The 27,763-nt window shown below is 47.6% G+C and overlaps 1 protein-coding gene across 1 annotated transcript in view; it reads left to right on the top strand.

The window, feature by feature from the left end:
• Positions 1–13,411, top strand: part of THEM6 (thioesterase superfamily member 6) — a 28,831-nt gene extending 15,420 nt beyond the window's left edge. Inside the window, exons 4-5 of the mRNA XM_078766126.1 lie at positions 5,841–5,973; positions 9,013–13,411. Of these exons, the coding sequence (XP_078622252.1) occupies positions 5,841–5,973; positions 9,013–9,249 (370 nt within the window). The 3' untranslated portion in view covers positions 9,250–13,411. The remainder of the gene's footprint in view (positions 1–5,840; positions 5,974–9,012) is intronic.
• Positions 13,412–27,763: the final 14,352 nt, after the last annotated feature.

Genomic DNA, 27,763 nt, shown 5'->3' on the forward strand with positions numbered 1-27,763 from the left:
TTGGAATATTCAGAGCATGAGGAATCCAAAAATTAAGGCATTTGCGTAGACACCTGCATGGCCGCCATTTTGGATTTTCAAAATGGCCACCATAAAATACATAATTTGCGCTATCTCGGCTTCTAGTCAACCTAGAAACTTATTTAAATATGCAAATCCTATGTTTTCTGGGTCAACAAAACTATTGGTGGGATCATTAGACTTCTAATCCTAACACTTGCTTCACTTTTAGGACTTTCCAGATGACAATCAGGACAATGATGAAGATGTGTAAAAGCATATTCCTGAACGGTATAGACCTAGTAGATCCTGTGTATAGGACTTATAGTTCAATCTGATACCAACAAGGCTGTTTTCTTGCTTTATAAACCCATACCTATAACTTCAAAGGACTTGCAATATCATGTGTTATGTTATACAGTTATATTGTGGCGGACACAAAAGCCCACTGGCGTGGTGACATCATTCCGCGCACCAAGTGGGCGGTGGCCATGCCCGAGGGGTAGGCGTGGCCTCATGATATACACCGGGCGCGCAGCCCAGAGCGCGCCAGTGTTACAGTGAGCTCCTGAAATAAAGACGCTTATAAGTTACCGCTTGTCCGCTTCCTCCTTGCTCGCAAGCAGCGCGCGTAACGCCGCGCTTTACTGGTGACCCCCTTGACGTTGGATCTGCCGGAGCGATCCTTCCACACGCGACGCCATTGCCATGGCCAACTTCATCAAACTTCCCGAATTTTGGGAGGCTCAGGCCGAAGTCTGGTTCGTCCAGGCCGAAGCCCAATTTCAGCTTCGGCGCCTCACCGGCGATGACACGCGCTATTGCCACGTCGTCGCCTCCCTCGGGCCCGGCACGGCCGCTCGAGTTGTGTCCGTCCTTCGCCACCCACCGGACGGCCACAAGTACGAGGCACTCAAGTGGCTACTCCTAGCCACGTTCGGCCTCACGGACGACGCACGGGCCGACCGCCTCCTGGATCTCCCCGAGCTCTGTGACACGCGCCCGTCGGTCCGAATGGACCATATGCTGTCACTGTTGGGCGACGAAGCCCCCGGTTCTCTATTCCGGGTGCTTTTCCGTCGCCAACTTCCAGCGCAGGTTCGCCTCGCGTTGGCCGGGACCGGGCTAACGGAACCCCGAGCATTGGCAGCCGAGGCGGACAAGTACTTCGCCGCTTCGGACACGCGGGCGAGAGTCGGCGTGGCCATCACGGCCCTCGTGGCTGATGCTGCTGATGCTGCTGCTGATGCTGCTGATCCACAGCATCAGCTTATACAGCATACGCAGCATGCTGATACGCACCTCGTGACCGCCGCCACGCCCCGCCCACCGCCGCAGCGAAAACCGCCACCGCGGGGAAACCCGCCAACTCCACCGGCCTGGCGGAGCCAGCCGCGCTCCTCCAGCTCTACCACCTGGTGCTGGTTCCACGCCAAGTTCGGCCACGAAGCTCGGCAGTGTCATCCGCCATGCTCCTTCAACAGGTCGGGAAACGCCTGGGCCGGCGCTCAATAGTGGCGATGAGCGCCGGCCGTTCGAGCAGCCTGCTGTTCATAACGGACACCTTCTCCGGGCGCCGTTACCTGTGCGACACGGGAGCGCAGGTGAGTGTCGTTCCCGCCGGCACGTCAGACAAGCACGCCGCGGGTGGGGGCCCCGCGCTGCTTGCCGCGAACGGGACGCCCATCCATACGTACGGAAAACGCTGCCTCTCTCTGCGGTTCGGAGGGCAGGTTTTCCGATGGACGTTCGTCACCGCCGACGTGCCCATGGCACTGCTTGGCACGGACTTCCTGTGCGCTAATGGGCTCCTGGTCGACGTCAAGCGCAGACGTCTTGTCCAGGCCGAGACGTTCAGCTCGCTCGCTTGTGCGTTGCCCAGCTCAACGAGCGGCTTGTCAAGCGGCTTGCCGAACGGTTCGGTTCCGGCCACGTTGGTCTGTACGCTTCCGGCAGCGGACGCATTCACCCGCCTCCTCGCCGGCTTCCCGGCCCTCACGCGGCCCACCTTCTCGGCGGGGGCCGTCAAGCACGGGGTGGCCCATCACATCCCCACCGTCGGGCCACCAGTCTACGCCCGGGCACGCCGCCTCGAGCCGACGAAGCTGGCGGTGGCAAAAGCGGAGTTCGCTACCCTGGAGCGACTCGGCATCGTTCGGCGCTCAGAGAGCGCTTGGGCGTCGCCGCTGCACATCGTGCCGAAGCCCGGCGGGGGATGGCGACCGTGCGGGGACTATCGCCGTCTCAATGACGCCACGACTCCCGACCGCTACCCCGTCCCCCACATTCAGGACTTTTCCGCCCGTTTGGCGGGCATGTCCTTCTTCTCGAAGGTGGACCTCATACGCGGCTACCATCAGGTCCCCGTCAGGCCGGAGGACGTCCCGAAGACGGCGGTCATCACGCCATTCGGACTCTTCGAGTTCCTGCGCATGCCCTTCGGTCTGAAGAATGCGGCTCAGGCGTTCCAGCGACTGATGGACAGCGTCCTGCGTGACTTGGATTTTGTCTACGTCTACCTGGACGATATCCTCGTCGCCAGCGCGTCCCGCGAAGAGCACCTACGCCACCTCCGCACGCTCTTCGAACGCCTGGGCCAGCATGGCTTGATTGTGAACCCCGCAAAGTGCCGGTTCGGCGCCACCATAATCGATTTTCTGGGGCACCGTGTCACCAGGCACGGAGCCGTCCCCCTGCCGGCCAAGGTGGAGGCGGTGAAGGGGTTTCCGCGCCCCCGCACGATCAGAGGGCTGCAGGAGTTCCTGGGCATGGTGAACTTTTACCATCGGTTCCTGCCCCGTATCGCCCAGCTCCTGCGCCCCCTGCACGAAGCTCTCCGAGGTAAGCCGGGCAAAGGCGACGTTACCTGGACCGAGCAGATGGACACGGCGTTCACGGGCGCGAAGCTCGCCTTGGCTAACGCCACCATGCTCGCGCACCCGGCGCCCGATGCACCGATCGCCCTCACCACCGATGCCTCAGACTACGCGGTGGGCGCGGTGCACGAGCAATGGGTGTGTGGAGCTTGGCAACCGCTGGCGTTCTTTAGCCGGCAGCTTCGCTTGCCCGAACGCCGTTACAGTACCTTCGACCGCGAGTTGCTCGGGCTTCACTTGGCGGTCAGGCACTTCCGCCATCTGCTCGAGGGCCGTGCGTTCACTGCCTTCGTCGACCACAAGCCGCTGATCTTCGCGATGGGCAAGGTCACCGAGCCGTGGTCGGCCCGGCAGCAGCGTCACCTCTCGACCGTGTCCGAGTACACGACGGACATCCAGCACGTCGCGGGGAAGGACAACCCGGTGGCGGATTGCCTTTCCCGGGCCGTCGCCCACGCAGTCCACCTCGGCATCGACTATGCCCGGATGGCAGCGGACCAGGCCGCTGACCCCGACGTCCAGGCCTTGCGGACCGCCATCACGGGCCTCTGCGTCACCGAGGTGGCGTTCGACGGCGCGGGCGCGGCCCTCTTGTGCGACGTCTCCCTCGGGCGTCCTCGCCCCATCGTGCCCGCGGGCTGGCAGCGCCAGGTGTTTGACGCCATCCACGGCCTGTCCCACCCGGGCGCGAGGGCCTCCCAAAGGCTGATCGCCGACAAGTTCGTCTGGCATGGCCTCCGGAAGGCCGTCCGCGGCTGGGCCAGGACGTGCCTCGCGTGCCAGCGCGCCAAGGTGCACCGGCACACCCAGGCCCCGTTGGCCCCGTTCACGGTGCCGGAACGCCGGTTTGACCACGTCCACGTGGACCTGGTGGGACCTCTGCCCCCCTCGCGGGGTTTCACCTACGTCCTCACCATGGTGGACCGCACCACCCGGTGGCCGGAGGCCGTGCCCTTGGCGTCGACAACGGTGGCCGATGTCGCGCAGGCTTTCATCGCCACCTGGGTCGCCCGGTTCGGCGCCCCCTCAGACATCCCGTCCGACCGCGGCCCCCAGTTCACCTCGGAGCTCTGGGGGGCGGTCGCGCAGGGGCTCGGGGTCCGGCTGCACCGAACCACGGCCTACCACCCCCAGGCTAACGGCCTGTGTGAGCGATTTCACCGCTCATTGAAGGCCGCGCTCCGGGCCACCCTCCGCGACGGCGGCTGGGTCGACAGGCTCCCCTGGGTCCTGCTGGGCCTCCGGACGGCGCCCAAGGCGGACCTGCGTGCATCCGCGGCGGAGTTGGTCTTCGGGCCACCGCTGCGGGTGCCGGGCGAGTTCCTCCCCGACTCCACGGCACCATGGTCCGCGGCACAGCAGCGCTCCGCTCTGCAAGAGACCGCCCAGAGGTTCGCCCCGGTGCCAACGGCATGCCACGGGCACCCACCGACGCACGTCGCCCCGGAGCTTCGCCCGGCGGAGTACGTCTTCGTCCGCCACGATGCCCACCGGACACCACTGCGGCCCCCGTACGACGGGCCTTTTCGCGTGCTGGAGACCGGGGCGAAGCACTTCACCCTGGACATCGGCGGTACTCCTGACCGCGTTTCGGTAGACCGCCTCAAGCCGGCCCACCTCGACGTGGACCATCCACCGCCAGTGGCCCGACCCCCACGTCGGGGCCGCCCCCCTGCGGGCGGACCCCTGGCACCGCCCAGCCCCGCCGCCACGCCGCCCCCCGGTCCTGCACCCATCCCAGGGGCAGCCAGGGGCATCCCACCTGGCATCCCTGCACCCCGGACGCTGCCGATCGCCAGGGGGCGCTTCGGCCGGGTCATTCGGTCTGCGGTCTGCCCCGCAAACTGGCCCTCCAGGTGCGCGGGAATTCTGGGGGGGCGCGTGTGGCGGACACAAAAGCCCACTGGCGTGGTGACATCATTCCGCGCACCAAGTGGGCGGTGGCCACGCCCGAGGGGTAGGCGTGGCCTCATGATATACACCGGGCGCGCAGCCCAGAGCGCGCCAGTGTTACAGTGAGCTCCTGAAATAAAGACGCTTATAAGTTACCGCTTGTCCGCTTCCTCCTTGCTCGCAAGCAGCGCGCGTAACGCCGCGCTTTAATATCACGCTTTAATATCACAAATATAAAGACAATGGTTTTCAATTACCTTTGTTTGTTGCTTTTCTATAATTCTGAGCACTATTTTGAGGCCTTTATTGGATTCCTTGACCCAGAAAACATAGGATTAGCATATTTAATTAAGTTTCTATGTTGATTAGAAGCCGAGATCGTGCAAAATATGTATTTTATGGCGGCCATTTTGAAAATCCAAAATGGCGGCCAAGCAGGTGTCTGTGCAAATGCCAACATTGATTTTCGGATTTTCCATGCTCTGATGATTCCAAAAATGTATAGTTTTGCTAATCTCCCAAATTTTGAACGAAATTACATTTGTTAACATAGTGAACCTGAATATACATTCGCTGGATGCATGATGTCGAGTGTACGTGTTGCTTGGAGACTGCACAGGCCTCAAATTCTAAATTTACCTATTTACAGGTTAGTCCATTTTTACTAGGCTCATGAGTCAGGCTAAGTGTTTCACTCTACCTGATCAGTCCAGAGTCATAGAAATGGCATGGTGGATTTACCTGGCTCAAATATCAGGTGGCTATTGTTTCGCAGGAGCACACCTGCATTACATGTAATGTGACACACATTTGTACTTCTAAGGTTCACAGAGGAACTTGCATGTGTATGTTGTAAAGGACAAAAACACGAATTGTACCCATGGACAACAGCAGACTAATTGATGTAGTACATCAGTGGGGTTCAGTGGACGATGGAATTTTATCCATAATTTGGTGGGTTTGGGAGTGGGACACACAGAAACCGTGGCTGTTTTGCATGTTGAATCGTCTGTTCGGACTCGACTCACCAAGTTGCTCTAATGGAGCTTTGCCTCGATTCCTTTGCTTCAGGATTGCACTTTGCTTCTCCCATGGCATCATCAAAGCCACGAGAGCCTGCCGTGCCACCATCATAGCTGGAGGACTTGCCATCCGTTACCGGCGCTCGCTCACCCTCTTCGAGCGCTTTATCATCCGAACCAAGGTGGCTGCACCAAAACATGCGGGTTAGGAAAACATACGACAACTCGTAGGGAGACCCTTTTTTAATATTGCAAATTTTCAATTTTAACGCAATGTGTGGATTTCAGATCGATATTCTTTGTGCCAAGATCCGTTTGAAAACAGAGCCGAAATGTGCACATGCACGAACAGCTGCATTGGATACATGCAACTTTAATGACTTGCTATCCAGCTTGTTTCAAAACTACATGCAGAACTTTCAAGGGCTGCCAGGATAGCCTAAATGTGTATACTCATGTGTGTCTCTCTGGGGTCTCAATCTTTTTGCAGCTATAAACTGCCACCCTGGTGTATCACGTGCAGGGTGAGGCATCTGTGTCATCATGTCGCCCCGCCGTTACGGCGTTGGTGTTAGGTAACAGACTGCGCGAACGTTTTAGGAGCAACAGACCTTGCGCAGAAATCAGTCGCTCCCTCTCGCCAAACAACCCAAAGTCCAGTGGCAGGCCGAGGCCCGACAACCGGAAGGGAAGTGTGGTGCAGCGGCTGACCGGATGCACAGGGAATACCCGTAGTGCACCGCCCTTATTTTACAGCATACCACAGGTGCTGCTGGTTAATGCAGTAACTCGCTGCCGTTGTTCCAGTAAGACCAGACATCCGCCAAACGAGCTCATCATTCATCCCAGCAAGCTGGTACTCAATTTGCCGACCTCGGAAGGATGACAGGCTGAGTCAACCCCCCTGGCGTTAATTCAGCGATCGACCGGGATTCGAACCCAGGATCCTAGGATCCCAAGCCGGCACCCTAACCGCTAAGCCAACACCAGGGCTGACCAGGGCATCTGTGTACCATCCATCACAAGGACGTTCAGCCGGTAGATCCATCTGCCATTGCTTGTTGGAGGATGTTAAAGATCCCATGGTGTCATTCACAAAGGGTAGGCGAGTTATTGCTGGCACCGCATAACAAATTCCAAATTCCTATTTGCAGATCACATTCAGTCGGGACAGCCAATTCGTGAAACTTGAGCAAAGAGGATTTCCCGTCTCACCCCAAAATGTTGCCCTAACTTGCAATGATGAAAGATGTGGAAAGAGAAAATTTTCTAATTGAAAAGCTGTTGGTGGAACTGGTGGTGGAGGTGCAGCTGAAATTTTGTTTTCAATTATTTTTTTTATTTTGGGAGAGTAATCATTAGCTCACCTAGAACGTATTTACACGGAGATTATGGGATGGCGCGTCGTTGGTCTGTCCGTAAACACTCACAGGTTCTTCTCCGAAACTGCTGATGGGATTGTGACCAAACTTAGCAAAAATTATATTTCGTATGTTGGAACAAAGTTTGTTCACGGGATTAAAAACAAAATGGTGTCTAAGTGGATCCAGGTTTAACCCCCCAAAATAGAACTACACACACAATTGTCGATGAAACTTTACCACAACCTTCATCACCCTTGATGTACCGAAGTTTGTTAACGGCAATTAAGAAAATCAGGGTCCAAGGGGTCTGCGGGTGGTTTGAGTAACTGTTGCTCCCGATCCAGGTGAGCTTCAGAACCCGCAGTCATATTTATTTATTTTTGGGTTACTTTCTCCAATTTCTCCGAAATAACCTCATAAAGTTGGTTCTGGTGTTTGTACGTACATATGGACGTTTGTCCGTTAACATTTGAGTAAACCATTTTCTCCGTACAAACTACCCGACCAATATGGACCAACTTGGTACGATGCATCAGGGCAGCAAGGTGTCATGGAGTTGTGCTCCCCATCTGGATGTGCCCCCTATAAAGGAGGTAAAGGGGGTTTTGCCCATAATATTGGTATTTCTTTCAAAAATCTTCTCAAAAACCGCCAAACAGATTCAGATCAAACTCTCCTCCACGAGGCATCAGGATCATGCCCTAACCTTAAGTTGTGCTCCTCATGGTCGTATCTCCCCCAGAAAGTGTATCTCCACAGGCCTCCACAGGTCGTATCTCCACAGGCCTCCTCTCAGAATCCGTCATTTTCACTAAAACGTCTTCTCTACATCTACTGAGTGATACGGACCAAATTTGGTGCAGTGCATCAGGGCAGGAAGGTCTCATGGGCTTTTGCTCCCCATCCGAATCTGCCCGCTATAATAGGCTGAAAACGGGGGGTTTGCCTCAAATTAAGGTAATTAATTTTTTTAATCTTCTCAGAACCATGAAGAAATAGCCATCAGATCCCAAGAGGCTATTATTGACAACTAGCAGAAGTACCCAGCGTTGCAGGGTGGGGGAGGGGGGCAAGGGGGTAGGGGATGGGGGGGGGAAGGGGAGGGAATGGGGGATGGGGTGGAAAGGGGAGGCAAGGGGGGAGGGGGATGGTGTGGAAAGGGGGAGGGGGTGGGGTAGGGGAGGGGGGGGTGGGGCAGGGGAGGGAGGGGGAAAGGCAGGATAGGAAGGGGAGGAATGGGGTTCATCACGTTTTCGTTGAATATATGCTGGTGAATGTGCCAGCATTTTCATCCCGTTTGAGTTAAGTGTGATGGCAAAAGGAGGAAGAAGAAGAAGAAACCGTACTACCAAATTCGTACACTTCCGGAATTGTTTGATTTATTTGTGTTCAAATGTCTGGTGATTTTGTATATATATATGCGAATGTGTACTTGTATATAACTGTCATTAATTTTAAAAGGCTTAGGCACTATCGAGTGTTTTTTTTTGTTTTTTTTTTCTTCAAAACAACTCCAAAAAAACGATCTTTTTTATCTGACGATATAGTAGAAGAAGATATAGTAGAAGAAGATATAGTAGAAGTAGAATTGTATAGTAGAAGAAGAAAAACGATATAGGAGAAGATTGTCCTTTATATCTGAAATGAGAAATTTTCATTTATTTCTGAATGCCTTCTCCATACGAGTTAAGCTTGGGGTGGGATGTAGGAATGCTAGTGGGTTAGCGTATGAGTATTGAAAGTTTTGCATCAATTTTCAGCACGTTTAATGGTTAAGAAAAGCATGGGAACAAAAGAGCAATTTTTGTTGTAACTTTAATGTTGTGACTTATTTGTCCCAACCCTTCACACACCAAGATCCTGTGTTGGGACTCCAAGGCCTTTTATATGGAGCAGCAGTTTGTGGCACGGCGCGACGGGCGCACCGCGGCCGTCGCCTTGGTCAAGATGAACGTACGTGGAGCGACGCCCGACGATGTGGTGCGGAACCTTTGCCGTCGCTCCGTCGAATCTCCGACGCCGCCACTTGAGGTGCAGTGCTGGATGGAATATGACGACGCGAGTCGACAGGCCCTGAGCGACGAGGGCCAGTGAGGAATGTGTCACGTTCGGTCATGTGTCACATACTTGTCAATTGATTTGTATTTTTTTTTTTTCCTCCTTTTGTTATTCTGTTGGTGCGCTCAAATTTCCAAATTTGTATGCACCAGAGGGCCCGGCATGAATGAGCATTGGTTTGACGGCGCTTGCACTCTTGAATTGTATATCTTCTGTCGACCAAAGCACAGCACACTCGCTCTGGGTACGTCCCCAGGCAATAGCACATGGTGCACTTTCCTGCTTGCATTTCGATTGTGCATCCGTTTGGTGCGCAACTCGTGGCATGTGCAATATATTCCGTCGGACGTGCTACGTTGCTGGGGTAAACGGTTTGATTTGAGGTCTTTGAGGCTGGGCAGGAACCAAAGTTCATTTTAATCCTGCCTTTGTTGATTTTGTTTTGTCCATGCAGTATATCCACCGTAACGACAGCAATCCGGTCAGTCTGTCCAGATAATTACTTCCTCAACTCCATACGATCAGCTGTGATGAATAGCTCTCGCGTATCGCAGCTAATTGCAACAGGGAATCCAAAACGTATTCAATTGTTTTTCCGACATTCGCTTAAGATTATTTTGCACTTTATTTATTATATTTAAGTGGTCACGCATGTTGTTTATCCTTTGTTTATTATACCGGTGTGATGTTGTACATTTCTGCTTATTCGAGTATGGTTTGTAACCTTTGTAGAATAACCACAATGCACTTGGCTTGATGCAGAAACCAAGGCAATTTTATTATTTGATTTTTGCCACACCGGCATCACTACCTGGTTATTGGGAGCAAACCAGCAGAGCTCTTTATCCACAACATTCCTTGGATCGGCAAACTTGTTAAAGCTCGTCAATTAAATTAATTAGCGGTGATAATTTATGGTTCCCAATCAAATGCTATTTTTTGGTCATCCTTTTCCACAAATACTTTAATTTACTGTAAGCATGATTTGCTATTTAAAGTATAATCCTGGCTTGGCTTTTAAAAGGAAAAAAAACAAAAAAAACCAACTATATTTGGCTCCAGTTGCTTAGCAGGAGCAGAGTAAATAATTTGGATTGGTGGGAAATATTTTTTTTCAATCTCGGGCACTTTTGTGGATGACAATCTTGTCCAAAATGAGGTCTTTAAACTTTAGCATTTGTATTGCTCATATGACGTTTGCTGCAGTTGCCCAATCATGACTCGTTTTTAGCCCTCAATAGAGTAGAAATAATCCCCAAAAGGACTGAGTTTTAGTCGAATAAGCGTTCCTTTGGAGCGGGTTGGAGCATGTCAAGTTCAATTTTAGCCTTGTACCTATATTCAAACAAATTGACAACAATGGTGTCCACCAACGTGGCTCAAGGGACAACTGCTTCTCAAAGTTGAAAGCTGAACCTTTGACTTGTACGTTCCTTCAAAACGAGCAGAGAGGACCAATCGATGAAGGAGGGAGGCTTTTTGATTCTGTGTTCCCTAACTCCTGCTCCCCCCCCCCCCCCCCCGACAATTCTTACTTCATGTTAAATATTCAAGCATGTGCTTGTCTGTCCATGACACTAAGCAAACTCTGACATGAAGCTGGAACGCATGTTGGCCAGACGTCAGATTTTCCTTGCTGAATTATGTTGAAGAACCATTTGGGTTTTTGGATCAAAATAGGTAAAATTACAGCTGGAGTGAAATAACTTATTTTGGGGGCAAGGGGAAGGAGAGAGGGCGAGGGGGGAGGGGTGAGGGGTGGGCTCAACCTTTAGCGTTAATTAAAATAAAAACTTATTTGGGTTCTGATTTTCTTTTTCCTGCAATAAGATAAAGACATGTGATGCCAGAACTGAACCGACACTATATGAAAGGTGAACCAGAATCCCCTTAACTGGTTGAGACGGCATCACACAAGGGAGGGTTTGTGCTGCTTAAGTACAACATAATTTACCTGCAAATTTAGCCTTTGACTAATTTATTGATTGAAAAAGGTAGTTGTTAGTGTGAGCCTGTTTTGAGGAAGAAAGACGGTGGAGACAACCCCATGAAATGAGGTTCAGAATCTGATGTTGAAACATTCGCTGGTTTGGTGAACACTCATAATCGGCTTCATCGTCGTCATTAAAGGTGCATCGATTTTGCTGATCTATCCCAACTAGTACCCAGTACTACACCCACAGTTTTGGGGCCAGCCCCACCAAATTTTTCTGTGCAGCTCTTGGGGTCTCTGCACGTGTCCAAAAGTGGGTGGGAGTTTTCATTAAAAAATGTTTTTGTTTTTTTTTTAGATTTTGGGATCCGACCCATGTGTATCACGTGTGCATCGCTAGTATATATTCATATTTTAGATATCACCTGAAAAGGGAGGATGAAGAGCAGGAATGTACAAAGCCATGAAGTGTGTCCCACAGGTGGAAAAAGAAAGGTAGAAATGACCATATGGCAAGGTGAAAATACTGTCACCTTGTTTGGATGAGAGGATCTGCAAAGGAACCAATTTGCAAGATTCAAAAGCAAATTGATTTCAGCCTGTCTATATGGCCAGCAAGCAACAACCGTCCCAATAGTTCTGCACCATTGTGATAACGCTGGAGTTTTTTTATTTGCACAACATTGAGAGAGCACCAGCGAGGAGCTGCCAACGCACTGAACGTTCAATGTTGGGATTAGCTCGATGGTTCTGAGGAAGCACTCGAGATGATTGAGAGTCCACAACCAGCATCTGGCTCTGCGTTCAAGCCTTGAGCCGTGATCAGCCTGAAGATGCATCGTGGGTGCTTGTTTTGATTCCCGGATTCAATGATCCTGTAATCGGGCCTATTTTGAGGATTCAGTTATCATCCAGGTTGGTAATTTCTCCGTTTTACACAAAATTGGTGGTTGTACCATCACTAGTTGCACCTGGACCAGTCTTCTCGGTTCAAACACTCTTTGAAAAGTCAGGGATATTGGGTTGTGTCGGAGTGACATTATTGATTTTCTTTTCAACTGAAATTAGAAAAGAGAGATAAATGTGACAATGGTGGTGCAGAAGCTTGTCCTGAGCAGAGAGTGGAGGATTTCAGGATTGGCAGGTGATTTGTCTTACCTCCAGTAATAAGACGCACGCTCGTGGCAATTTCCAGGATGTGGCCATGCCACCTTGTTTAAAATCCATCCCAAATGAGTGCAAAGATTAACTGCTGATTTTAGTTTGGGGTTGATGGAGCTCTTGAACCTCCTCACTTGGTTCAACACTTGTCTACTGTCGAAAGAGTCGATGTGAATCCAAACCCTGTCAGATGCTGTCCTTTGCATTATGTCGACCTTTTGCTCAGAGGATCGAATTTGCCACATTGGCTATATCGACGGGTACACCCGCCTGGCCAGTTTGGCAGCACTGTGCTGTTTAGAAAGGTTGCCCGATAACCGATTGCGACACCATATTGTATCGCAAAACACTACTATCGTGTGGATCTGTGCGTAGCGGTTTGCCGAACCCACAAGGGTGGATGCTGTGCACTGATGAGCGTGTCCACCGTCAAAGTGGTAACTAATGGCCACTCAACCAAGCCTTAAATAGTTTCCGTCCAATTTCAGGTGGTGACTGCAAGGGAGCGTTGCCCAGCATACAGATGAACTGCTTGTTTGCGAAGCATCTGCTCTGAGTGTGCAGACTTTACATTCAGGGGGAACTACTGTAGGTTGTCCTGTGGGGGTGACGGAGGGGATTTGCAGGGAGAATGTTTGGGATTAGAATGTAGGAGTTTGGAAGGGAGGGGAGTAGGTGCAGGTGGAAGTATATTCAGTTTGTCGAGATTGAAAACTCTTGCTATTGATATTATGCAGGTTCAGTTATAACTGGATATGAGCAATGTTAGAAGCTGTCCAAGAAATGCTGTACAAAGTGCATTTAGGAGCTAATAATTCCGATCTATGCAGCATGGTATGTGGTTGATTGTTAAACGTGTTGCTGTGAACGGTGATTTGTACATTATACCCGTGGCGGAGCTCTCGTGGTGTCGCTGTGAACCCCGTGTTTGTTCCGCAACAGTTGACCATTCTCGTGACCATGCCAGCAGCATCCCGGGATGCTGTTAGATGTTCTTTCGACCTTTGGTTTGTGCACATGACACTATTTTTGAATTTTGGTGTTGCGTTAAGTACTTATTTGTTTGACGATCATCGTGATCTCAATAAAGTACGTGGAATTGTCTTTGCTATTTTATTTATTTTACCCAGTGCACTCGTAGCGAAAGGCTGGGTTAAGCAATTGGTTCTTGGCTCTGTCTGTCCTTCCGTCTCCAAACGTCAATTTATGATTGAGGAACAACTTGATTTAAATTGAATGTTATATTTTGAACACCAATTGGAAAACGAACCTGTAGTTTAATAGTAATTTGGCTCTGGAATTGACCCGATCGTGCATGCGCAGACAGGAGTGAGATAATTGTTTTACTCTGTCTGCATATCTGACAGTTAAAAATAATAGACATATCATTCCAAAGAAGAAAATTAATGTTTTTTTGAGGACGTCATAAAGGACACAAACAACAGGCACAAATAACTAATGTAACGTGTTCGGGTGGTGTAAAGGATGCTGCATCAACTGCGGTAAATTGCCGGAATTTGTTTTACGACTTTTAAAATGTATTTCAATTGAATTATATAAACTTGAACAATGCAGAACCCAAATTGCATTATGGGCACTTTCAAACACTTCTATTTAGCAGTACTTGGACAAAATATTACGGCATTTACGTCGTCACAACCAATCAAATTTGCCGCTTGGTTCTAGTTTTTAATGTTCTAGTCTAGTTCAATCTAGAGTCCAGAGTTCAATCTGGTCTAGAGTCTAGAGTTCAATCTAGCCCCGCTCATGTTCTAGTTTCTCAAGATGGCGTGGGGTAAAGTATTCTATGAACTCTCTAGGTTTTAAGGTGATCGTTACCTGACAGCACAACCTTCCATCTTTGCCAAGGAGCATGTGTGAAACATACAGGGCTTGGTGCAGGAGGAATGAATTATGAAGATTGTTCAGCTTTGAATTTTATTTTGTAAATGTGTGTGTGTGAATGTTTGATTGTAGAATTTTATATTTGCTAAAATTGTTTGATCCAACGTGGTTTTTTTTTTTTTTCCAGGAATGAGGCTCATGGAGAGCAACGTAGAACTGACAGTGGGACAAACAGGAAGGGGAGGAAACGTTGAACCTAAAGTAAAATAATATGGTCGTGTAAGGAAAGGTTAATGGGGGTAATAAAGATCAAGGGTCAGCATTAGTGTGGTGCACTGCTTGTTTGAAGTCGGGCAGTCAGGTTTGTGTCCTTTATGGAGGGAATAGTGAGACAGAACAGCCTCTGGAAGGCACTTCCACTGACGAGGGAAGCGAAGAATAAGAGTTGAGGTGGGCAGTCGGCCTGCATTTTGAAAGTTTAAACAGGAAGTGGTTACTGGAAGGACACGTGCATCCTGGAGTTACTGGGGAGGGTCAGAGGACTGAAAGAGCAGAGGGGGCAAAGTTGGAGAATATACGGTAGAAAACAGACCACCAACCTGCCTGCGATGTGAGAAGCAGCAGACCTCGTGCTTCGGCCTCATCACCGAAGATTCCAATAATTTTGAACTTCAGATTGCACAGAATCCAGGAGAGATGCATGTCATGCTGGGGTGCCAGCAAATAATGGAGAGCAGTACTCCATTGAGCTTCGACCAAAGGCTTTGCATATATGTACAATTTAGTGTTGTCAACAACCTGACATACATTTCTACCTGCAAGTCTTTTCTTGAAAATCAAAAGTCACACTTTTGCACGTATGCATGGTGTGACACTGCTCTATGGTATCAAAGTACACTGACAAACAAGCATGGTAAAGAAAGAAGAGTGGTATTAGCTGTGCTTGACCCCAGAAATCTTCAAAGCTCATTCATGGTCAGCACAAGTGGTGTAGGAAAAGTACATAAGGAGCCAACTCATACTTGGCACAGATTGCAGATGGAAACCTAGTGAGGAGCTTGGCTCGGTGTTTTTCTTCCAGCTGCTATAAAGGCTGGGCTCGGATAGCTTGACTAACGAACTGTGTACATTTCACGATGAGCCACATGGGACGGTCTCATTGGAGACACAAAGCTGACAACGTGTCGCGAATGAAATGGATGTTCCTTTCTACCTCCCGAATTGCAACCTGATGCACCATTCTGTCACGTATTGCGTTCCCAACGAGATGGCGTCGTGCGTAAGCAACTCGACTTGTTTGTGCATTTTGATTTGAAGCTACTGATCACATTCTGTGTACAATTCATGATTCCAAGAATGTAATATGCATTGTAAAAATACATGAAATTGTGTTTAGCACATGTAAATATCGGTGATGATCTGAATTTTTGTTTTCAATTCCTTAGGCGTCTACTGATGAGTTTTTGTAAAGGGCTTGTTGTGTCGACTGCTGAAAGCCATTATAGACCAGGAAGTTCCTCCGGACACCGACACGCAACAAAGGAATTTGGGTTTTCCATTTGGCAATGAATGATCCACTATCCAAATGGATGTGCTATGTGATTTTCAAATTGCCTTCTGCAGTTGCCTATACTACCAGAATCCACAATTCAGTGTTAGCAGATGGGATAACTGATGCAGCAACCTGTGCTAAGCTCCAGTAGGGGGTAAAGGAAATTGGAGGAAGAGGGGTATAATTAATTCTGCCATTTCATTTGTCATACTTAAAATACAGTATCTGCAAATGGACCAATGTGCAGTCGCAGTATTTGCTTTTCTTACTGGAGTATGGAGGTACAGAATCGATGAGGTAAACTGAAAGTGTGCTTTTAACATGATCAATTTAAAGGTACTAGCAACGGTACCCGCCCTACAGGCGGTGCTTCAATTGGGAAGCCCAAATGAAAAGGAAAAATATCAGAAATTGAAGGCTTTTTTTATTTTAAACGATTCATATAAACATCCATTGAATCATATCACACGCAAACCATCAAAATCTAAACAGTACATTGCGCCCATTTTGAAAAAAGATTGAATTCTGCAAAACGGAAGCGGCCGCTACACGTCTTTCTCAGTCGCACGTTTATGTGTGAAGAGTGCGCGCCGAATCTGTAACACGGAAGCGGCCGCGACACCTGTTTCTCAGTCGCTTTGCACACGCTACCGTGTTACTTCGGAGCCGCACGTTTATATAGGAAGAGTTCGTCAGGAGTCGATCTACTCTCTCCTGGTACGTATAATTTCAACAAAAGCCACATCACTGTTCATATCGGTAAATATTATTCCATCGTGTTTGGAAAATTGGAAAAACAATATAGCCTATTTTACTCCAGGGGGTCCGAGGATTACCCACCCAAAATATTGTTGCGATAGGTTCAGCCGTTTTTGCGGTACCTTCGAACGGACAGACAGACGGACGGGCATTTGGTGAATTATAGTAAGATTTGAAGTCCTTGAGGTGCACAAAAAAAACGATTCTGAAGAAAGTTCAATAACATCTCTCTAATCTCAACACTGAACTCTCAAACTTGTCTCCCTCCTCCAAATCCTGGTGGTGCCTGGTTTAGTCTGTTTCTGGAGTTTGTTTTCCCTCCACGCCCCCCCCCCCCCCCCCCCCACCCGTTACCTCAAATGGCTACACAGCTGACTGCACGTGAAAAAGCTGAACACTTAAACTTTGTTTGCTTCAAAATATTGTGTTCCAAACCCATCGCCCTATACCCTCCTTTTCCAGTCGCACCCAGCTGTTCCTGGACTTTGTGTCCTCTCCCGACAACGTGGAGAATTGGCTGTCAAACCTCGATTCTGCAACCGGACCTGACGGCATCAACCCACGTGTCCTAAAAACCTGCTCTGCTGCTCTTGCACACCCTCTCTTTGTTCTCTTCACCCTCTCATTTGCTCAAGGTCATCTGGCATCTGCTTGAAAATCGGCAAACATTACCGATCAAACAAACCACAAAAACATTACCGAAAACACAAAAACAGATTATTTCAACTACAGAACAATCGGCCTGCTCCCAATTATCAGCAAGGTCATGGAATCCATCATCACTTCTGATATTAAATCCTTCCTCTTCTCCAATCTGATCATCTCCAAGCTTGAGCTCTGATCATCAATTTGGATTCAGACCAGGTCACTACTTCTGTTGCTGTCTCAACAATAGATGGAGGTCCTCAATGCCAAACAGGAAATCAGAGCCGTCTCCCTTGACATATCTCGAGCTTTCGAAATGGTCGGGTATCCAGTACTGCTCACCAAACTCTCTTCTGATGGTATCCAAGGAAATCTCCACTTCTTATTGTATGCAAGGAAATTGCCGCTCGTCGACCATACCCATGTTCGTCTTTCTCAAGACGGTGTGGGGTAAGGTGTTCTATGAATTCTCTAGTTTTTAAGGTGATCATTACCTAACAGCACAGCCTTCCTTCTTTGATAAGGAGTATTTATGAAACAGCAGCAGTGCAGGTTCACAGACCTGCTCTCCTGTCATAGTCAATGCATAGCTCTAAATGGAATTCTCTAATCTCCTCTTCCTGTCCAGGCTGGAGTTCCGCAAGGCAGTGTTCTGGGCCCTGTGCTTTGTATAATCTTCATCAATGATCTCTCTGACTCTCTGGAAAATCCTCTATCTTTTTGCTGATGTTTCTCCAGAAAGACCATCTAGAAAACCCTCCCATCTACTTTCTCAACAATCTTCTCAAAAAAGTTCTGTCACTCAAGCTTTTGGGTCTCATTTATCTGCCATGATCATCCCTGGGAAAACCACATTTCCAAGCTGGCCTCCAAAGCCAATCACCGACTGGGTATCCTCCGTCGTGCGAAGTCCTTCCTTGGCACCTCCGAGCTCCTCACCACATACAAAGCACAGCTCCACACCCCATGATCCAGTGAATCCATGACTGCCCAGGCCCGACCCAGACGTCTATCAACCTCTGGCTCACAACATGCAGAGACATGAATAACACTGCCAAGGTAAGTGAATCTCTTTGTGACTTCAACATCTTCGCCACAAAGAGGCACAGACAAGACAGCAGCATCCAAGATGTCATGGAAAGCCTGGATCTTGGTTTTGACCCAGGAAATCCGTAATCCCACCGACTCCGCCTCCTCATTCAATGCCTGGAGGGCCCCCATAAGAATATCCAGCGTCTCTGCAAAGAATATCCAGCCTGGTGTTGGCTTAGCGGTTAGGGTGCCGGTTTGGGATGCTATGGTCCTGGGTTCGAATCCCGGTCGATTGCTAAATTAACACCAGGGGGGTTGACTCAGCCTGTCATCCTTCCGAGGTTGGCAAATTGAGTACCAGCTTGCTGGGATGAATGATCATGGTGTGTACTCCGGTTAGAATAGGTACACCGTATCCCTGCGCATCGTAAGAGGCGACTCAGGGTTGGCGTCAGGAAGGGCATCCGGCCATAAAAAACATTGCCTCAAACAGGGAACCATGATTGTCATGGGGCCCGCAAGGCTAACCCTCGCTCTAGCGGGGAAAATGGCCTTAAAACGATCATTCATATTCATTCATTCTGCAAAGATGACTGCATCATCTGCGAAATCAAGATCAGAGATGTTGACACTCCCAAACGATACCTGACCTCTCTGACATCCTCCCCAGAATCCAGTCCATACAAGCGCTGAAGAGTGTGGGAGCCAGTACACACCCCTGCCGAACTCCATTAACTGGAAATAAGTCAGAGATGGAGCCACTACACCTCACAGCACTCTCAGCACCAGAGTATAGTTCAGAAATCAGATTGATCAGCATTGGTGGCACCCCACAAAGTCCAATAATCCTCCAGAAGGCATCCCAATTCACCGAATTGAACGCTTTGTGGAGATCAACATAGGCTCCAAGCAGCCCTTGGCGAAACTCTCACTTGCTTTCCGTGAGGACCCAAAGCGCAAGGATACAGTCAATCGTTGACCTCTTTGGTGTAAAGCCCGACTGCTCTGGTCACTGGTGCTTGAGCAGAAGGCGGCGAACTCTCTCAAGAATGATCCAAGCAAAGAGCTTGCCCGGCACCGAGAGTAGCGTCACCCCTCGGTAGTTGTTGCAGTCCTGGTGATCACCCTTCTCTTTCTAGAGGGGGACAACAAGGCCCCTCTTCCAGTCAGTTGAGATGATGCCTGTGCTCCAAACAGAGCACAGAACTGCATGCAGCGACTCAAGTACAGCATTTCCACCAGCCTTGAGAAGCTCAGCATGGATGCCACAAATCCCAGGAGCTTTGCCCCTTTACAGCTGGTTCACCGCTGCCTGTGTTTCCACAAGTGAAGGCGGTTCACAGTTAATTGGGAGGTCAGCATTTGGGATAGCAACACCCCTGACATCCCACTCAACAGCCGGTGGGTCAGCCTGGTACAGCCGCTCAAAGTAACCGGCCCAGCGGGCCTTCACTTCAGACTTCTCTGCCAAGAGGCCACCACCCTCTGCTCTAACTGCAGTACACCTAGGGACAGACTTAGAGGAACGCAATGCACGGATTCTTCTGTAATGTAAGCAGGACGAGAATCACATGTCCACAAGTGATGCTCTACCCTTTCACAGATTGCTCGCACATAGGCCTCCTTGTCCGCCCTCAGCGAGCGTACAGTTTTACGCCTCAGCTCCCGGGAACAGTTCAGCTCTGCCATCAAGCCTGGCCCTGCGACTCTGGTCGATGGTATCAAGCATCTCCTGAGACAAAGTTCTTCTTCGCCTGACGGTGGGTTCCAAGACAGCCACCGGCAACATGAAGGATGGTGGTCTTGAAGGCACTCCACAACTCCTCAGGATCCCCCGAAGCATCCAGACCCCCCCAAAAACCTCACTTGACCTGCTCGCAAACTCCTCAGCTACCCTCTCCTCCTTGAGCTTGCCCACATCCAGCCTCGGCTGGGATGACAGCATTCTCTTGGATTTGAGCTGCAACTTCAGTTGCTTCAACGCTGTGGTCAGTGTTGAGGAACTGAGCACTCTGGTAGACCCTGCAGTTCTGGAGCATCCACCATCGACCACCAATGAGCACATGGTCAATCTCCTTAACCACACCACCAGCATCGGAATACCAAGTCCAGCGATGAGGCTGTGGGCGCTGAAAACATGAGCCAGCCACCCTAAGTCCATGATTTCTTGCAAAGCCGAGGAACATAGTGCTATTCTGGTTCACAGTCCCAGATCCATGGGGACCAACACATGCCTATCTCTATCTTCTCCATTCAAAACCATGATCTTTTCTACCCACGTTAATCCACTACAAATCCACCTCCTTCAAATTCCTTGTTTTCTTTCCTGAAAGCCCCTGTAGTGGCCATCAGGTTTATCTCGCGTACCCTGTCCTAGCCCTGTCTTCCACAGATCTCCAGATATATATATATATATTCCCTACTTTTTTGTGCTTGCCTCTCTCACCCCCTCTCGTCTCCTACTCCCTTTATATGTTCTGTGTGTTAGCTCTTATACGAGCCTCGACTTGATATACAATAAAGTATGATTTGGAATCTATAGCTGATTGCTTTCAATGAATTTGCGGCCTCAGGTTTTTGTAAGGTTAAGGCTTCACAGATATGAGCACAAGGTTCGAGTGTAAGGGCTATGGAAATGTGCACAACAACCTTGCACTTGTGATCTGTGAATCCAAACAGCCCAACAAATTGTTGGCTGCCACGGCCATTTCCATCGGCAGACGTCGAATCGTGTTAACTCTGTCTAAAGTTAGTTTAAACTTTAAAGCATCCGAGATGAGTGTATGTCCACAAACCAAAATAAATAATTAATACCACCCACTTTCTACATCACGATGTAAAATATATATACGACAACAAATGTGTACACAATGACCTGACGAGTGTATGGTAATTGAATATCCAGTGCTGTACATATCCTGGAGGTCGATTTAATTGTTATGCACATGGTGCCACTATAAAACAATCACACTAGGCCCAATATTGAACTCTGAACTGTTTTTAACGTTGTTTAAGTGAGTTCGCCATAGAGTATTGAAGGTATGAAAGACCGCCATGTCACGATCTTAAGGTACCGTGTGCTAAGACGTCATCCAGTGCGTGGATGGTCCACTGTTCATATAAGAATGTGGTTGTCATGTAGTTATATTTTGTACCAACCTGTGCCAACGAAGGTGGACAGAAGTTATATTTTCACCCCTGTCTGTCAGCAGGATATCTCAAAGTTGTGGACGGATTCGGAAGAATCTTGGTGGACAGGTCGTGTGTGTGTTGAGGACTTAATTGATTCCATTTTGAAGATCTGAATACAGAATTTTTTTTACTGATTCTTCATAACTCAGAGATTAGGGCCCAAAACGATATATAGCACGATATTTCAAACAGTTATGGATGGATTCGGACAGAACTTGGTGGATGAGTTGGTCGGGTGACGCGAACAAGCTGATTAGGTTTTGATCGAGGTCCAAGTGCAGATCCGACCTATCGATGCAATACAAAACATAAACCGTTCAGGTATCCACTCTACCGAGTGCAGTTCTAGTTTAATATGATTTACAAGACCAATGTGGTGAAAAATCATGATTTCTGTGGCTTTTGAGGCCTTTGTTTTGCAAGACGATGCAAACAAAATTGTGACGTCAAAGACTCACCTACGCCCTGCACATGTAATCTACAGCCCTGCCAGGCCTTGCTGCTCCTTTTGGTAGAATGAATCCAGGTTGCATGTTAGATTAGGTGGCCTAATGGTTAGAGCATCCGCTCCGAGTCTGGGAGGTCGTGGGGATTCCATCTCTGGCCGAGTCGTACCAAGGACTTTAAAGACTGTACATTCTGCTTCCTTGCTGGATGCTCACCATTCAAAAGGACAAAGGATGGACATACCATAGGTTGGCAACCAGTGCCTAATAGCCTCCTGCATTATTCTTTTTGTATACAAGATCGAGACTCGTGTAAGACCTAACATCAATCACAAAACAAGAAAAAGAGCAATCAGAGATTGCAAACCCTCGCCAGGATGTATTTACAGTGGTTTTTTAAGGCTTTTGTGTTAATGTTAGCTCTTTCACGAGCCTCGATTCAGTATACAAAAATATATATATATATGGCGGCCAAACCACGTGACCGATGACATTTAAAAAAATCCTCCACCAGTTTATGCCGACATGGCGCTCAAGAAATTTAATCTTGATCGGATGAAGTTTTGTACTTGTCGAATTATGACGTCATAATGGAGGCACCTATGACATCATCATTAACATATTTTATTCCCCATGGAGAGTTCTTCACAATGAGCCATGTCTCAATTTTTTATATTCAGCACTTTTGGAGAAATATAGGTTCAAAGTTTTTCGATTTTTCCAAGATGGCGGCCAAACCACGTGACCTATTGTCATAATTATCATTAAAAAATTCTACAGGTGGAGTTGCACCTATGGTGAAAATTTCCTGTCAATCGGACCAACGGTTGCAGAGAAAATCATATTTGTTCTGTGTGGACAAACAGACAGACAGACAAATGAAAAATCGGTCAGAGACCGAGGACTTGCCGGAATGTACTTTTTATCGGCCATTTTGGACAAATATGGCGGCCGAACCACGTGACTGATGACCTCATCATTAACATTTTATTCCCCATGGAGAGTTCTTTACAATGAGCCATGTCTCAATTTTTTCTGTTCAGCACTTTTGGAGATATAGTGGCGCAACGATTTGCCGTTTTTCCAAGATGGCGACCGAACCACGTGACTGATGACGTCATCATTTACATATTTTATTCCCCATGGAGAGTTCTTTACAATGAGCCATGTCTCAATTTTTTCTGTTCAGTACTTTCGGAGATATAGAGGTGCAAATTTATTCGGTTTTTCCAAGATGGCGGCCGAACCACGTCATCGATGACGTCATCATTGGGGCACAGTATATTAGAGGGCAAGACCATTATGTGTGCAAAGTTTGGCGATTCTCCGTGCAACGGTGTAGACGCAGTGCTGCAAACAGACAAACAGACAGACAAACAGACAAACAGATGAAAAATCGGTCAGAGACCGAGGACTTGCCGGAATGTACTTTTTTATCGGCCATTTAGGACAAATATGGCGGCCGAACCACGTGACCGATGACGTCATCATTAACATATTTTATTCCCCATGGAGAGTTCTTTACAATGAGCCATGTCTCAATTTTTTCCATTCTGCACTTTTGGAGATATAGTGGTGCAAAGTTTTCCCGTTTTTCCAAGATGGCGGCCGAACCACGTGACCGATGGCATCATCATTAACATATTTTATTCCCCATGGAGAGTTCTTTACAATGAGCCATGTCTCAATTTTTTCTATTCAGCACTTTCAGAGAAATGGAGGTGCAAAATTTTTCGGTTTTTCCAAGATGGCGGCCGAACCACGTGACATATGACGTCATCATTAACATATTTTATTCCCCATGGCGAGTTCTTTACAATGAGCAATGTCTCAATTTTTTCTGTTCAGCACTTTTGGAGATATAGTGGTGCAAATTTTTGCCGTTTTTCCAAGATGGCGGCCGACCACGTGACATATGACGTCATCATTAACATATTTTATTCCCCATGGAGCGTTCTTTACAATGAGCCATGTCTCAATTTTTTCTGTTCAGCACTTTTGGAGATATCATGGTGCAAAGTTTTGCCGTTTTTCCAAGATGGCGGCCGACCACGTGACTGATGACGTCATCATTAACAGATTTTATTCCCCATGGAGAGTTCTTTACAATGAGCCATGTCTCAATTTTTTCTGTTCAGGACTTTTGGAGATATGGAGGTGCAAAATTTTTCGGTTTTTCCAAGATGGCGGCCGAACCACGTGACCGATGACGTCATCATTTGGGCACAGTATATTAGAGGGCAAGACAAATACGTGTGCAAAGTTTGGTGATTCTACGTGCAACGGTGTAGACGTAGTGCTGCAAACAGACAAACAGACAAACAGACAAACAGACAAATGAAAAATCGGTCAGAGACCGAGGACTTGCCGGAATGTACTCTTTTATCGGCCATTTAAGACAAATATGGCGTCCGAACCACGTGATAGATGACGTCATCATTAACATATATTATTCCCCATGGAGAGTTCTTCACAAAGAGCCATGTCTCAACTTTTTCTATTCAGCACTTTTGGAGATATGGAGGTGCTACGTTTTTCGGTTTTTCCAAGATGGCAGCCGAACCACGTGACCTATGATGTCATCATTAACATATTTTATTCCCCATGGAGAGTTCTTTACAATGAGCCATGTCTCAATTTTTTCTATTCAGCACTTTCAGAGATATGGAGGTGCACAATTTTTCGGTTTTTCCAAGATGGCGGCCGAACCACGTGACATATGACGTCATCATTAACATATTTTATTCCCCATTGAGAGTTCTTTACAATGAGCCATGTCTCAATTTTTTCCATTCTGCACTTTTGGAGATATAGTGGTGCAAAGTTTTCCCATTTTTCCAAGATGGCGGCCGAACCACGTGACCGATGGCGTCATCATTAACATATTTTATTCCCCATGGAGAGTTCTTTACAATGAGCCATGTCTCAATTTTTTCTGTTCAGCACTTTTGGAGATTTTGTGGTGCAAAGTTTTGCCGTTTTTCCAAGATGGCGGCCGACCACGTGACTGATGACGTCATCATTAACATATTTTATTCCCCATGGAGAGTTCTTTACAATGAGCCATGTCTCAATTATTCTGTTCAGCACTTTTGGAGATATAGTGGTGCAAAGTTTTGCCGTTTTTCCAAGATGGCGGCCGACCACGTGACATATGACGTCATCATTAACATATTTTATTCCCCATGGAGAGTTCTTTCCAATGAGCCATGTCTCAATTTTTTCTGTTCAGCACTTTTGGAGATATAGTGGCGCAACGATTTGCCGTTTTTCCAAGATGGCGACCGAACCACGTGACTGATGACGTCATCATTTACATATTTTATTCCCCATGGAGAGTTCTTTACAATGAGCCATGTCTCAATTTTTTCTGTTCAGCACTTTTGGAGATATAGTGGTGCAAATTTTTGCCGTTTTTCCAAGATGGCGGCCGACCACGTGACATATGACGTCATCATTAACATATTTTATTCCCCATGGAGAGTTCTTTACAATGAGCCATGTCTCAATTTTTTCTGTTCAGTACTTTCGGAGATATAGAGGTGCAAATTTATTCGGTTTTTCCAAGATGGCGGCCGAACCACGTCACTGATGACGTCATCATTGAGGCACAGTATATTAGAGGGCAAGACCATTATGTGTGCAAAGTTTGGCGATTCTCCGTGCAACGGTGTAGACGCAGTGCTGCAAACAGACAAACAGACAGACAAACAGACAGACAAACAGACAGACAGACAAACAAACGAACAGATCAACATACTTGCCGGAAAATTTTTCCGGCAAGTAACAAACGAACAGATCAACATACTTGCCGGAAAATTTTTCCGGCAAGTAACGAACAGATCAACATACTTGCCGGAAAATTTTTCCGGCAAGTAACAAACGAACAGATCAACATACTTGCCGGAATCTTTTCCGGCAAGTAACGAACAGATCAACATACTTGCCGGAAAAAAATTTCCGGCAAGTAATGAAAAATCGGTCAGAGACCGAGGACTTGCCGGAATGTACTTTTTTATCGGCCATTTAGAACAAATATGGCGGCCAAACTACGTGATACATGACGTCATCATTAACATATTTTATTCCCCATGGAGAGTTCTTTACAATGAGCCATCTCTCAATTTTTTCCATTCTGCACTTTTGGAGATATAGTGGTGCAAAGTTTTGCCGTTTTTCCAAGATGGCGGCCGACCACGTGACATATGACGTCATCATTAACATATTTTATTCCCCATGGAGCGTTCTTTACAATGAGCCATGTCTCAATTTTTTCTGTTCAGCACTTTTGGAGATATCGTGGTGCAAAGTTTTGCCGTTTTTCCAAGATGGCGGCCGACCACGTGACTGATGACGTCATCATTAACATATTTTATTCCCCATGGAGAGTTCTTTACAATGAGCCATGTCTCAATATTTTCTGTTCAGGACTTTTGGAGATATGGAGGTGCAAAATTTTTTGGTTTTTCCAAGATGGCGGCCGAACCACGTGACCGATGACGTCATCATTTGGGCACAGTATATTAGAGGGCAAGACAAATACGTGTGCAAAGTTTGGTGATTCTACGTGCAACGGTGTAGACGTAGTGCTGCAAACAGACAAACAGACAAACAGACAAACAGACAAACAGACAAACAAACGAACAGATCAACATACTTGCCGGAATCTTTTCCGGCAAGTAATGAAAAATCGGTCAGAGACCGAGGACTTGCCGGAATTTACTTTTTTATCGGCCATTTAGGACAAATATGGCGGCCGAACCACGTGACCGATGATGTCATCATTAACATATTTTATTCCCCGTGGAGAGTTGTTTACAATGAGCCATGTCTCAATTTTTTCTGTTAAGCACTTTTGGAGATATAGTGGTGCAAAGTTTTGCCGTTTTTCCAAGATGGCGGCCGACCACGTGACTGATGACGTCAACATTAAGATATTTTATTCCCCATGGAGAGTTCTTTACAATGAGCCATGTCTCAATTTTTTCTGTTCAGTACTTTTGGAGATATAGCGGTGCAATTTTTTTGCCGTTTTTCCAAGATGGCGGCCGAATCACGTGACCTATGACGTCATCATTAACATATTTCATTCTCCATGGAGTGTTCTTTACAATGAGCCATGTCTCAATTTTTTCTGTTCAGCACTTTTGGAGATATAGTGGTGCAAAGTTTTGCCGTTTTTCCAAGATGGCGGCCGACCACGTGACTGATGACGTCATCATTAAGATATTTTATTCCCCATGGAGAGTTCTTTACAATGAGCCATCTCTCAATTTTTTCTGTTCAGTACTTTTGGAGATATAGCGGTGCAATTTTTTTGCCGTTTTTCCAAGATGGCGGCCGAATCACGTGACCTATGACGTCATCATTAACATATTTCATTCTCCATGGAGTGTTCTTTACAATGAGCCATGTCTCAATTTTTTCTGTTCAGCACTTTTGGAGATATAGTGGTGCAAAGTTTTGCCGTTTTTCCAAGATGGCGGCCGACCACGTGACTGATGACGTCATCATTAAGATATTTTATTCCCCATGGAGAGTTCTTTACAATGAGCCATGTCTCAATTTTTTCTGTTCAGTACTTTTGGAGATATAGCGGTGCAATTTTTTTGCCGTTTTTCCAAGATGGCGGCCGAATCACGTGACCTATGACGTCATCATTAACATATTTCATTCCCCATGGAGAGTTCTTTACAATGAGCCATGTCTCAATTTTTTCTGTTCAGTACTTTTGGAGATATGGAGGTGCAAATTTTTTCGGTTTTTCCAAGATGGCGGCCGAACCACGTGACTGATGACGTCATCATTAACATGTTTTATTCCCCATGGAGAGTTCTTCACAATGAGCCATGTCTCAATTTTTTCTGTTCAGCACTTTGAGATATCGAGGTGCAAATTTTTTCGGTTTTTCCAAGATGGCGGCCGAACCACGTGACCGATGACGTCATCATTTGGGCACAGTATATTAGATGGCAAGACCAATAT

This window comes from Myxine glutinosa, chromosome 12 (assembly GCF_964187855.1).
Source record: "Myxine glutinosa chromosome 12, kmMyxGlut1.1, whole genome shotgun sequence".
Classification (NCBI taxonomy): Eukaryota; Metazoa; Chordata; class Myxini; order Myxiniformes; family Myxinidae; genus Myxine; species Myxine glutinosa.